General features: G+C 46.3%; 1 protein-coding gene across 4 annotated transcripts in view; it reads left to right on the top strand.

The window, feature by feature from the left end:
* SCN3B (sodium voltage-gated channel beta subunit 3) overlaps positions 1 to 14140 on the top strand; it is a 165471-nt gene that overhangs the window by 33288 nt on the left and 118043 nt on the right. The window contains exons 2-3 of one of the 4 annotated variants that reach the window (XM_069224435.1): positions 8874 to 8900; positions 9867 to 10447. The exons of 1 other annotated variant lie outside the window; for it this stretch is intronic. In XM_069224435.1, the coding sequence (XP_069080536.1) occupies positions 10396 to 10447 (52 nt within the window). In that variant the 5' untranslated portion in view covers positions 8874 to 8900; positions 9867 to 10395. Of the gene's footprint in view, positions 1 to 2822; positions 2913 to 8873; positions 8901 to 9866; positions 10448 to 14140 lie in introns of those variants that run through there. 2 more of the 4 variants (XM_069224436.1, XM_069224434.1) reach the window with 2 other exon arrangements.

Here is a 14140-nt window from a genome sequence, read left to right as displayed (position 1 = left end):
CCAGCAAAGGCATTAACCACCAAAGTTAGGCTCTGAAACCTTCCCAACCCATCACCTTCTGCATATTTTACATATTTTAACAAAAAAATGTTTCTAGCTGAAGTAGACCAAAAGGTATTGAAATTGCTGACACACATATTGCTGTGGAGCAGGTCATCTTTCAGTAACTAATTACTGTATTTGGGTGCTAACCTGAAACTAATGAAATGCAAACTTTGCCCATATTAACATGTAAAACATGGTAGAACAGCGCAATAATACTGCTCCAAAATGTGACACATTAGGCCACATAATTTGTATTTTCTTAGCACATAATTTGGCCGTTCTCTGGCGCATAATTCCAGTGGCCCCGATCATACCTTAGGATATTGTCTCTTTAGAACATGTCTGGGGGGAGCATGGCATCTTCCTTTGTGGGAAAGGGGTGGGGAAAGAGTGAATTCTGTCTGTTGAAGCAGGTAAGCCCGCGGCACCCTCTCCCTAGGAAGAAATTGATTTTTGTCAGCAAGGGAAGAACACTCTCCTTCACCTTTGCAATGGGGGGGACTGCATGCTGTTCGCAGAGGATGTGCTACCGCTTGTACAGTGTGCACTAGTGCAAACAAAGTGCATTGTGTGCAAGATCGTCTGTCCCTCCACCTGAGTGTCGGATGGTGAGCTTGAGATGTCTTTTCTGTGCTTAGGGGAGGGTGCTATACTTTCTGAAGCCTGCGAGAAGGGAAAGGTACGCATATAATGATAGTGTGCCCCAAGAGTCAATAGTGCGTGGCAGAGGGGTTATCACCCTATATCCATTTATGGTGCAATACCTGCAGCATCCCCCGATGCTGGACTTCTTCTTGTGTATAGGAGGGGTGGTTCTTTGATGAGCATCCCCTGCTGGCTCATGAGACGCACCGCCTGGCTCTTTGGTCCTGCCAGCAGTGACGACGGAAGTCTCTGCGCATGCCCAGTACCAAGGGGCTAGTCTGCGAGAGCCGAACGAGAACAAACAGAGAGATGTGAATGGATGATTCTCCCTGGGAGGCTGGATAAGGGGGCTTCCATGCCGGGGGAATAGAAAATTGGGGAACGGGTAGGCATTATGGATGGAGCCTAACCTCACATAATGGGAATTAGGGGCGGACTGACTTGTCCCACCTCATGGCTTTACGATTGATTGAAAGGATCTTCCAACTGCCTATACAGGCAGGAAGTCCAGGGGAGGCTACACAAGGGAAGGGGATAGTTGAGTTAGATATTATCGCCTTGTGGTGCCGACTCTCTAAGAATAGAGCGGAGGGCAGGGAATGGGAGTGGCAGTGATTCCTGGAGGGTTCAGTTTTACATAAAGGCTTCCTGACGTTATTAAGAGGAGGGGGTAATAATACAATGAGAGTGAGGTGTCGTTCTATAACCAGAGAGAGGGGTGTGATGTAGTCTAATATGGGCTACAGGTACTTCAGTCTTTACGGGGAGTGGTAAAGAGGAGACAGCACCCCCCTTTTTGCCCCTCTCCACACAGACACACAAAGTCTTATCAAAACAAGCATGTTGTGCTCCCTTTCCTTAGCCTGGGAGACTGGGCCCAAAAGGAGGGATGTGCTTACTCTCCCATCGCTCTGATATATCTCCAAATTTGAACCAAGGAGGACTGACGTGCTTTTTTTTTTTTGCATATATGTCTGGCAGGAACCCCAGAGTCAGAACCAAGGGGACGCAGTGTGTTCACCTTCCTCTTGAGGAAGAGATAGCTCAGAACAGACCACAGAGGAAGGCTCCTTAGTGGACTAAAGAGGAGTAATGCAGCCCCCTGGTAGTATAGTGGTGATCATGTTCGCCTAAGGTCCCCGGTTCGAGACCAGGCGGAAATAGCTTTAAAGCGCTGGATTTAGGCTCCAGTCTCTCTGGAGGCGTGGGTTTGAATTCCTCCACTGCCAACTTTTTAAGTTGGGGGTGCCCTAGCGCAAGTGAGGAGCTGGGGGGGCCAGTTCCCGGGTGATGAGCTGGAGGAAGACCCTGACGTGGTTGAGGTGTGGGGGGAGGGGAGGAGGCTGCTGGGGTGAATGAGAGGGCCACAACTTCGGGAGGGTGTGGGGGGGTTTTCTGCACCTCAGAAATGGGAATCGATTTTCTAATGGAGCGATGAGGAGGAGGTAGAGGGGCCAGACGTTGAGGAGGATGGGATCACCTTGAAGGTGCGTCCTCCATAGCGAACGTACAGCAGGTGCTAGGTCCCAGAGGTGTTGGGCGACGGTTTGGATGCATTGAATTCGGGGAGAGGGTGTCCCCGGTGAGGGGTAGGATGGGGACGCTTGGGTGGTGGGGTGCGGCCGGGGGGATGGAAGGAGTGTAGTTTTAGGGCTCACAGGCACATCAGGCCTTTCCTGGCAGGGCAAGAAGACGGCACGATGTGACCCGAGCGGGTCGGTGGCGGCCCGGAGACCTCGGAAGGAAGTGAAGGCGGGACCCGAGCAGCCGGCCGGATGGCATCGCAAAAGGATGCAGGCGGCAAGGAACCAGGAGCTAAGGTTGTTCTTTGGGGGCCGCGTTATGGAATGGGTTTCACGCCCACCTGTGGCGCGGCTCTTGGCGACCAGCGGCCTGGCCTATCGCAGCCTGGAAGGGATGGGAACACCCTTAGGTGGACCTTTCAACGCATGGGATATACTATGATGGGTGAGGAAAAGGTGAGGGCTTACAGGGGCACCCTGCCTGGTGAGTGTGGAGAAGTGGCAGTGGAGGATGAATTGAATTACGAGGACAAAAGTATCGAGGAGGGACAGTTGAGGGAGGATGAGGAGGACGACTGGTGGGGCACTAGGGGTTGTCTAATCCTGTGCCTTAGTCGTTTCAGGTGGTGAGCGAGGCCAAAGGAGGAGGACAACTGGTGAGACGGATGGCTCGGGAGCGGTCCCAGTCCTCGGCGCTAGGTAAGGAGGTAGTTTCTACGAACCATGATGTAGTATCAGTGGTAGTCGAGGCAAAGGTGGGTAGTGCGAAGGAGCGTTTGTGTAAAGGGGTATATGTCATGGATGTTGGGGTCGGGCCGGAGAGCAGCGGTGGGACCACGGGTACCGGAGCCACAAAGGAGGTTGGGTATACTAAGGATGAATCAGGTAAGGAGAAAGTAGGTGAGAAGGCCAAAAGATTGCCCTATATGGGCACAGCTAAGCCACTACGGGCGCACCTCATGTTAACCACGAAGGAGAAGATCTGGGAATGGTGAATATTTAGAAATGTTAAAGCTTCTCCTTAGGGAGGTCTGGTCCAAAGAGGGTTCCAAGGAGGAGGAATATGAATTGGCCAAGCAGCCGAGGGTCCCAGTTACTATTGAGAACTGGACGGCGGCTTTTTTAATATTTGCAAGTGTGTATTGCGAGTGGTTCCCCGAGAGGGCAGTAGCGCTCTTCAAGTATATAGGCGTTATCTGGAAGGCACACCTAAATTGCCTGTGTGCATTATGATGAAGAGTTTCGGGCAAGGATGGCAGCCGATCCGGAAGTACAATGGGGAGAGATTGACGTGGACCTGTGGCAGCACACCATGGGCCCATCAAGATTTGGCAAAACCATTTTCACGGCTAGCGGGCTGCCTATAATGTATCAGCCCTTTCAGGAGAGCCACAACCAGGGTGGGGTGGGTGCAAGCACAAAAGTTGGGTCAGGAACTGTGGGAAGTGGGTCAGCAAAGTCAGGGGCATGCTGGGATTACACCAAGGGTCTGTGCACCCTTGAATACTGCAAATTTAGACATGAATGTTCATGTTGCTCCAGGAGGCATGCGCTTATTCACTGTTATGCCTCGGGAAACGAGGGAGCCCAGGCATCCTGACAAAGTCAGTCTTACTATGCAGGCAGCCAGGGAGGGCAGGGACCCAGCAAGCCCAGAGGAGGGCAGGGTTCATTGGGAAAAAGCTGTTACTTCGGTTAAAATTGACAATCTGCGTTTTTGGTTGGAGTGTTATGATGACGAATGGGCAGCACAGGTTTTGTTACTAGTTTATTTGGAGGGTTTCAAATTGGCTTACACGGGACCCAGACAGCAAAGTTGGGCAGACAACTTAAAGTCCATAAGGTGGAAAGAGGAGATCATGCAGCAAAAACTAGACAAGGAGGTGGCGGAAGGGTGCATTGAAGGTCCTTTTTCAGACTGGCCCTTTGAGAATCTCATGGTGTCCCCCATTGGGGTGGTTCCAAAGAAAGAACTGGGACAGTATCGGCTGATTCATAATTTATCTTGGCCGGAGGGTTCCTCTGTGAACGATTTCATTCCAGAGGAGATGACGAAGGTGTCACATGAGTCGGTAGACGTGGCCATTGTTATGGTGGAATCTCTGGGAGCAGGTGCCTTGATGGCAAAGACAGATATAAAGTCAGCTTTCCGGCTCTTGCCAGTGAGTCCTAACGATTTCAAACTTCTAGGTATACAATTTTAAGGAAGTTGGTATGGGGACAAAGCCCTCCCCATGGGATGTTCGATTTCATGTTCATCATTTGAGTGTTTTAGCAATTGTTTGCAATGGATATTTTTGTCCATAACAGGACACAAGGAGGTGACACATTACTTAGATGATTTTTTCTTTGTGGCACCGATGGCTCGGAACACTGTGCGGTCGTGCTACGTCAGTTTCAAGACATCATTGGGGACCTGGATGTGCCCCTGGACCCCAAGAAAACGGTCGGGCCCAGCACGGCCTTGACTATCTTAGGTATTGAACTGGATGTGGTGGCTCGGTTGCCGGAGAACAAATGGACAGCTATGATTGTGACAGTAAGGGATATGGTGCAACGGAATAATGCGACAGTTAAGGACATACAAGTATTGCTTGGCCACCTTAACTTTGCATGTAGGGTGGTGCGAACAGGGGGGACATTCAGTAGGCGTTTGTGCATGACCTTGTCAGTGCATCGGCTACCGCATCATCATGTGCGTCTCAGCACGGGGGTGAAGGAGGATTTGCGGATGTGGTGTGTCTTTCTGGAACAAATCAACGGGTTTCCTATTCAGAAGTGGCAGGTGTGCGAATGGGATGTACAATTTTTTTCTGATGCAGCAGGTGCGTCGGCCTATAATGTATTGGCAGGGACAATACTGTGTAGAGGATTGGCCAGCGACAGGAGCATTGCGTTCCTTGAGCTGTTTCCATTGGTGGTCGCAGTGTGCATTTGCGGTCATCTTCTGGAGCCCAAAAAAGTGTTATTCAGAGTCGACAACCTGGTGGTGGTGCAGATTGTTAATAGGCATTCGGCGCAGGATGTTCAGGTGCTGCGGCTGCTGCGAGTTTTTGTACTAGAGTGCTTGCGCCATAACATTCATTTAGGGCTAAACATGTTCCAGGTGTGAACAATGACATTGTGGATGCTTTGTCTCAGTCACAGAGGCAGAGATTCCTTGGGTTGGTTGCAGGCGAGCCCCTGTGGAGAATACCGATGCCGGCAGCTCTGTGGACCGTAGGCATCGGCAGATGCTGCACCTGGTGGTGAATTCATTGGCGCCTTCTACACAGCAAGCGTGTGTCCAGGTGTGGCAGGAGTTTTGGCAGTCGGGAGCGCGTAGGAGGGAAGTTGATAAAGACAAGCTGGAGGACGTAGTGCACTTTATCATGCAGTTGGTGGATAGACGGCAATCTAGAATCACCCTATCAGGGAAATTAGCGGGCATTGCCTTTATGGGGAAACTGTTGTGGGGCTATTCACTGCCAGCAGGGGAGCTGGGCCGATGGATCCTGGAGGGTTGGGCCAAAGAAGAAGGCAAAAAAGGAAACGCACTGCAGCCTATGTCCTTAGACCTGCTAAAGGAGGTTTTGCCAGCACTTCAGGGAGTCTGTTATGATAAGGAGGAATGTCTTCTATTTAAGACCTTTTTGTCTTGGATGTTTTTAGGTGCCTTTCGGGTTTCAGAGTTGGTAGGGTCAGGACATAAGACAGGTTTGAGGTGGGGTGACGTGGCCTTCGGGAGGAGCACTGTGGTATTGCGCTTTGGGAGTTCTAAAATGGACCAACAGGGTAGAGGAACACAGGTGGTACTTATGGCGGATTCTGTCACAGGGCTATGCCTGGTTTCGCTAGGTATGCAGTTCAGGGCACGAGGTTTGGGAGGTTACGGGGAGGTTTTTCGCCATAAGGATGGAAAAAGGGTCTCAGCACATCAGATTTTAGCAGGTTTGAGGGCAGGATTGCAGTGTGTGGGCGGAATGCTTCTCACTTTGGCACACATTCTTTCCGGATAGGAATGGTGACAGAGGCAGGTTTAAGGGGATGGAGCACACGTCATTTAATGAGGCTCGGGAGGTGGCAACCGGATGCTTACAAAAGAGATGTCAGGCAAGGGGTTACGGGGGAGTCAGTGGTTTGAGTTTAACATATTTTTCTCCTGCTGCAGGTTCTGTTCGAGGACTGGAGGTGCATTTCCTGTCCATCTGGTTTATCAGACATTCATTAGTCAAGTGGGCTCAAAGCAAGCAAGACGAATGGCTATTGGGGAAAATTCGGGTTTGGATCGGGAGTGGTTCAGGGTGCGTTGGATGGCAAGGAGGGATGCGGTGGCAGGAATTATTAGTGACCTTGCAAAAAATCAAAGAGAGATTTCTGCCCGGGTGTGTTAATGATCCATTTGGGGGAAAATGACTTAGTGCAGAGGACAGGGTTGAATATAATGAAGGGCATGAAATTGGATTTGCAGGAAATTCAGCAGCAGTGGTACGGGTGTCACGTGGTTTGGACAGCTTTCGTCCTGTGCAGGGTATGGAGGGGGGCAAAGAAGCCAGGCGCTATTGAAAGGGCACGCAGAAAAATAAATAAGGAAATGAAAGTTTTCTGTGAGGAAAACCGTATTACGTATTTGGAACACAGAGACCTTCGTTTTGAGGGCCGGAAATGTTTAAGGGGCCACAGCATACACCTGTCCTTTATGGGCATGGAGTTGTACCTGCTCCAAATGAAGGACGTTTTAAAGGCGTTGTTTGGAGAGCAGTTAAACAGGACGTGGCAACGGGCAACACAATACTCGATAGCGAGCGGGACAGTGAGGGGGGACAGAAAAAAGAGGTTCCTTTTTCTGGTGACGGAAACTGAGGCAGTTTCACGTGACAATGATAACAGGGAGGAACGGCAGGTCTGACAAGACACCTTCAGATTCGAAGGGGCTGGACAGCAGCAGGACAACTCAGACACAAATAATATGGGGGGGAGAGAGCAGCAGGAGATTATTATGGTGACAAAATGGATTCAGCAAAGAAATCATTACAAAAGGAAGAGTGTATTAAGAGACTACAATGTTAAGTATAAAGGAAGAGGGAGGGTAGGAGAAGGAGGGGGGAGCATTTGACAGGTAAAATTGATGCATAGTGAGGTTGTTAGTTTTGTGAGGCAGTAGGCCAAAGGTTTAGCATTGTAAGTGCACCTGTTTCCAATAAAGCGGCCTTTTACACATAAAGAGGTGTTGTGGTGATGTCCTTCTTCCCCAAGCTGGGAAAGTGAGTTAACAGTCGCCAATAACATTTGCTGTGACCTGAAAGTCATGTATTCGAGTCTTGGCATTGCTAACTCGGCTGTCCTTCCTTCTGAAGTTAGTTAAGGAGTACCATTAAAACACTTCCCAGTAACATCTGCTATTTGCAGTGCTTAGAAACCACAGGCATGCAGTGTGGAGCGCCCTATAAGAAAAGCTATTATTTAATTATGAGGCTTGTACAGCCATTTCCTCAGTTCCTCACTGTCTCTTTCATTAAACAGTTTCTCCTATTACCTCCTTCCTGTTCTCTCTCTGCAGTCTGTTCTTACCTGTCACCTCCTTCCCATGGATAAAGAGAGCTGTAGCTCTCTTTTCTATATCTGCCTAAATACCCTATCCGCCTGCCCCTTTCTGCCTTATCTTCTGTCCCTTTTTGTCTGTGTAGTCTTGTGTTCCCTACATTATTTCTTGCCATGCCTGTCTTGTTCCTTTCTTTGGTTTCTGCTGTGCCTTTCTTGATGCCTTTTCTTTCAGCTATTTCTTGCTGTCTTCTCTTTCTTGAGGTCCTGTATTTGCTTTCCCTCGCATCACTTACTTGTTTCCTTGTTGTCTCTTACACTTTGCACACATGCTTTCTTTGGTACCTCTTCCTTAATGTTCCTTTGTTGTTTTCCCTCACTTGCTTTTCTTGTTGCTTCCCTTGCTGTCCCTACTTTGCATCCCTTGCTTTCTCTTTTTTCTTTTTCGGTTTAATTGTTATTGTTCTCTTTCTTGCTTCCTATCTTGTTCCCTTCATGCTTTCATTGCTTTCTCTTTCTTGTCACACTTTTTATAGGCCAGGCCTTTGAGACAGCTTTAGCTGATTTCGCTAGACTATTGTTTTGTTCCCAAATAAATCATACCTATTGTACAATTTGTGGTGCTTTTAGATAGCTAGCTACATCCTTTGGTCAGTTAAATTGTCATTCACATTTTGTTTCCGCCTTTCCTATACCTATTGTGGCAATGGGCCAGACCACTTTTCCCATTGACTTCCTTCATTTTAAGTGACCCCACCAACCTGTGCACGTTGTCCACATTTCGCTTCAGTGACAAAAGTGTCTCTAAATATGTTTTTTTAAGCTTTTATTATTATATTACCTTTAAATGTCAGGTATTTATTTTGTGTTCTGTTTGGGTGTCTAGTTGAGCGGTGATTTTAATTCTGTCTCTTTTTTATTTAAAGTTATTGTTATAAGGTTTTTATGTGAAATTGTAACATTGCAGTTGGCTTTGATTTGGGTGCTTGAATAGGTGGTAATTTGTTCATATCTCCATAAAAGGAAAACAAATACCACATATGTTTAACGCCAGTAGTAAAACAGCCACAAATGTACTTTTTATTGAAAGCATAAGATAGCGCATTTTAGATGCAAGAATTATTTTTCTTTTTATTTTAGTGGCATTTGACTGCAATAAAGAACAAGGTAACCATTGTAACAGCTTGCAATGGACAGACCTATTGGATTTGTCAAAGCTTGTTTTTTTTTCTTGTCACTAACTGTTTATTTCTTTCATGCTGTTGCTTTCCATGAAGCCTCTTTCTTAATTTTCATTCATAGAGTTCCCTGCTTTTCCTTTCTGTCCCATCCTGTCCCTATCACTCTCTCTTTTCTTCCACCTCTTTACTTTCCCTGTTGTCTCTTTCTTGCTTTCTTTGCTGTCTCTTTCTTGCTGTACATCCATGTATTTCCTCCCTGCCTACTTCTTGTTTTCCCGGGCTGCCCCTTGCTTGCTTTCCTTGCTGTCTCTTCCTTGCTACCCTTCCTTGCTTCCCTTGCTTACATCCCTGCTTCCTGCTGGCTCTTTCATTTCCATTGCTTTCTTGCCGTCCCATCCTTCCTTTCCTTGTTTCCTTATCCTTGCTAACTCCTTGCTCTTATTGAGTCTTCCTTAATGTGTCTTCCTTGCTTTTCAGTGCTTGCTTTCCTTGCTGTCCTTTCCTTGCTATTCCCTCTATGCTTCCCCTTCTTGGTTACCTTCCTTATTGCGTTTTTGCTGTCCATTCCATGCTTCATTGTTATCCCCTCCTTGCTTTACTTTCGTGTTCTTCCTTGCTATGCTTTTTCTTTGCTTGCCTTGCTGTGTCCTGTGAGCTTTTCCCCGGTGTATTGCTTCCAGGCCCCTCCTTGCTTGTGTTGCCTCTTCCTGGCTGTCCAGCTTTGTATCCCTTTCTTCCCTACGTTGGTTCTCTGTTGTTCCTTTCTTCTGTCCTTTCTGTGCCTCACTTGCTTTAGTTGCTACACCCTCCTTATTTTACAATCCTTGCTCCTCTTGCTGTCTATTGTTTGCTTTCTCTGCTATGCTGCTCCCCCTTTCCGTGCTGATTCTATGTTTAATAGACATGGCCAATCTAAAGCTCGCTGTGGTAACGTGTGTTTTATTTTCCCCAGGAGGGGGCGCCAGAGGAGAACGCGCACGGGTCCCTTCTTCGAATCTTGCACTCAAGACATCCCAAAGTCCCTAATTCTGATGAAACGGTAACGTGGTTGAACCAGGAAAAGAACCGAGCCAAAAGAACCGCGGCTCATGTAATATTCTAACCATAGGACCATCTTCCCGCCTTCCTGACTGATACATTCAGAAGGGTCCTCCGAATCTCTCGAATCGGCCGCCATCTCTTCCTGGTCGCGTTGTGCTAAGAGAGGGATTCTACGAACAGCACCGCAGCACCCTGATCCGAACCCTGTTGTCGAAACGGCCTTGAAGGACGAAGAGCACAGGGATCTCTCCAGGGTACTGAACCATAGAGCAACCGTTTCCTTTGTTAGAGCGCAACCTGCCGCCCGCACCGCGTCTCGTTCGCTCATTGTGGACCCCACCTCTCCTGCTCTGTGAAGTAACTGCGAGCAGGGCAGGCGATCCCGGCGGACCCGGGGCATCTGGAGCAGCAGAGGCACCGCCGGGGAGACGGGCAGAATCATGGACAGCCTCAGGCAGCTGTGCTGGGTTGCCGCCCTCCTCCTACTCATAGGTAAGGGGCCCACATCATAAGAGGGCTTTGCAGCCTGTGATTGTAGGTGGGCGATGAAGACAACTGGCCTTTATGTTGAAATATAATTTTCCAGAATTTTGATTTTGATTTAATTTGCTCTTATTATTATTGTTGTTTTCATTATAATTGGTTTATTGCTATAATCTAATGTTATTTTTGTTATTATTCTTGATATTATCCTTGGTATTGTTGTTCAATCTTCTTCTTATTATTCTTATTATTCTTCTGGATGTTACAGATAATACCATTAAAATGAAACTATGATTGATAAAGTATGGCATTATTATTGTATCCTTGTGGCATATCTTATTTTAAAGATATATACGCCTTACGACTGTCTGGGATGCAGTCATTGTTCCTGTCACACATACTGACTGACAATGTCCATGTAATTTGCAGCTGGGAGTCATTGGTGCACAAAAATGCTAGCTCTGCACTTTTTTTTTTATTAATGGAAAGAACCACAATTTACAAGGCAATGATAAAGGCCAAGCGTCTGGGCAGGATTATACCCTCGTAAGAGCCTGGGATGTGAAAAAAAGCCATGTTATTGCAAGAGAAATGAGCCTCACAAGTACTCCATGATGTAAACAGTCCCACATTTAGAATTAATTCCACCCGGTTCCTCATCTACCTATGTGACTTCTATAGGGTTTACATATATTTTGAGTATATTACCTAATCTGTTCTGTGTGTTTGGGGCAAATGGGTGAAGGCAGCTGCAAATTTCCCACCTGCACCTAGAGCAATTATATTGGGAGTGTCAGTGCTGCAAGTAGCCTCACGTACTATTACCTAATGCATCGCTCTCGTAATTCTCACTGTCGGTATGGCGTATATCACACTGCCTAGCACTCTTTCTAGCACGCCGCGCAGCATACAGCATGGTGAACCACTTAGAAAATCTCATGCAGATCACATAATATTCTTTGCACCAGTTAGCACATTGCACATCATATGCCACACTGCACACCACAAAGCACACCTCTGCGTGTAGCACAGCTCAGAGATAGCACTGGGGACATGACACACAATACTAAATCACAAAGTATATTGCAGTATACACCCGAAGATTACACATGGCTTAGCACACTGTGCCTTAGAAATCACACTTTACAGATCATTGCATAGCTCGACCTCTCCAATAAATATAGCAGAACCATACTAACACTTTGGGTTGCGTGATGTAAGATTTATTTGGTTACTCCCTTTTAATTGATTTCGTTTTCAGAGGTCAGGCTTGGCTGAGTCATGTTTTAAAAAGTCGTTGAGTTGTTCGGGCGGCTACCAGGGCACTTTCTTTAGCTAAATGGGCTCGTACCCTTGTCGTTTTTGTAGATCTTCACATGACTGGGTGGATATCTACCAGCAATTGTAAAATGTATATATCTCGCCAGTGGCTTAAGATATTATGTGACGTAAATTATATGTCCTAAATCTTGTTTACAAAAATATTGCAGTATTGAATGTAATTTTTTTATTTTTAACTTCGATGGGCCAATGTTTTTGTAAATGATATTTAGGACACGCTATATTTGTCAGACCGTACTTAGGCTACTATATTCGGCTACAGGACCTCATCAGTTGAAATAAATAATACTACTAAAGGCTTTATTCCCGGTGTGACCAACTCTTGTGAGTGATTAGAATTTTGTAAAATATGGAGCTAAGGTAGCGGTTTAGTAGAAAAGGTTAAGACTTGGGAAAAAGCAATTTGATCTAAAGTTGAAGAATTACCTACAGCAACACAAAGCTGTTTGTTGTATATACTGAAAATAATACAAAAAGAACTGTGAAGCCCTTTACAAGTATGATATTTGAGTATTGTACTAAAGCACTGATGCAACGGTAATGTGAAGTATTATTTGATTCCATAAGCAGCTCTGATACACACATCAGCACACTATATTAAAGTAATAAAAAACAAAAACATTTTTTATGATAACAATTGCCCAATTATATTGATATGAGATATAGGTGAAAGATTTACCAAAAAAGAGGATCTAGTGGAAATCAACCCTGTCTGTGCAATGTGGTATCAGTGTCATACATTCATATATTGAGGTTATAGTGATAAGAATTGACCAGTAACCCAAGTATAGGTCTGTTATGGTTTCATCCCCTCATTTAATTTCACTTAGCCTTCTTCTGGTCCATATTTGGAATTGACAGTGCAGGGAAATATGAATACTCATTCGTACAAATCTGTAACTGGAACCATCTCAAAGCAGTTAATAGACATCTTTTATGCTGATCCCCTCATTTTGCAGTATGTAATGTAAGAGCTGATTTTGGCATCTGGGGAGATATGAAATATTTTCAGAAGTCACTTACGTTTTATGTGCAAAAAAAGCTCATTTGTATCCAGTATACCAATGGCACTTTTAGTGTACCGGAATTGCAGCATAATGATTGTTGAACCTGGCATCCTTGGCGTGGTCTCCCCTGTTTTATTTGCCTCTGCTTCCCATGTTTGACCATGTGCTGGACTCTGCTTTTGCTGTTTTTGAAACTGTGGGCACTTTACCACTGCTGACCAATGTTAAAGTGCAAGTGCTCCTGTGCAAATTATATGAGTAATTGGCTTTTCCATTATTGGCATATTTGATTTACTAGTAAGTCCCTAGAGGTGCCCAGGGCCCGTAAATCAAATGCTACTAAAGGGCCTGCAGCACTGGTTGTGCCACCCACATGAGTATCCCTGTACACATGTCTCAGACCTGCCACTGCAGTGTCTGTGTGTGAAGTCTTGCACAGCCATTTCGACCTGGCAAGTGTACCCACTTGCCAGGCCCAAACCTTCCCTTTTTATACATGTAAGACACCCCTAAGGTAAGCCTTAGGTAGCCCCATATGCAGGGGTAGTGTCTATTAAAGGTGGGACATGTACTGGTGTGTTTTTTATGACCTAACAGTGAAATACTGCTTAATTCGGTTTCACTGTTGTAAGGCCTATCCCTCTTATAGGTTAACATAGGGGCTGCCTTTAAATATCCTTAAAGTGCAGTTTCCCTTTGAGAGCAGATAGAAATATGGAGTTTTGGGTCTCTGAACTCACAATTTAAAAAATGCATCTGATAGTGAGGTTGTTTTTTTATATTGTTAGTTTGAAAATGCCACTTTTAGAAAGTGGGCATTTTCTTGCTTTAACCATTCTGTGACTCTGCCTGTTTCTGGATTCCCTGTCGGGGTCAGACTGACAGTTGGGCTGTTTGTGAATCTCCTCTAGACAGTGACACAAAGGGAGCTGGGGTGTAGCCTGCATATCCTGATCAGCCATCTGAGCTAGAGTGGAGGGAGGGGTGGTCACTTACACCTTAATGGGCTGTGCCTGACCTCACACAATGCAGTCTCCAACCCCCTGGTTTGTGTCTGGGGCCTGGCCTGGGCAAGGCAGGATCCTGTAAACAACAGAGACTTCCCTTTCAAGTTTGCCTACTTCAAAGGCAGACAGGGGTATATGTAGTGGACCCAAAACCCCAGACTTTAGATCACTTCTTGATTCAAGAGGAACCTCTGCCAAGGAGCAGAGCTGAAGAGCTGAGGAGAAGTGCAGCCCCTGCCTGTGAATGTGCTTTGTTGGGCTATCCTGCAGTTGCCTGTGAAAGGGGACAAAGACTGGAATTTGTTGTGCATTCCTGCTTGAGAAGAATCTCCAAGGGCTTGAACTGA

The sequence above is a fragment of the Pleurodeles waltl genome, chromosome 3_1, assembly GCF_031143425.1.
Source record: "Pleurodeles waltl isolate 20211129_DDA chromosome 3_1, aPleWal1.hap1.20221129, whole genome shotgun sequence".
Taxonomy (NCBI): Eukaryota; Metazoa; Chordata; class Amphibia; order Caudata; family Salamandridae; genus Pleurodeles; species Pleurodeles waltl.
The sequence above is the reverse complement of the archived record's forward strand: the minus strand, read 5'-3'. Positions and strand labels throughout refer to the sequence as shown.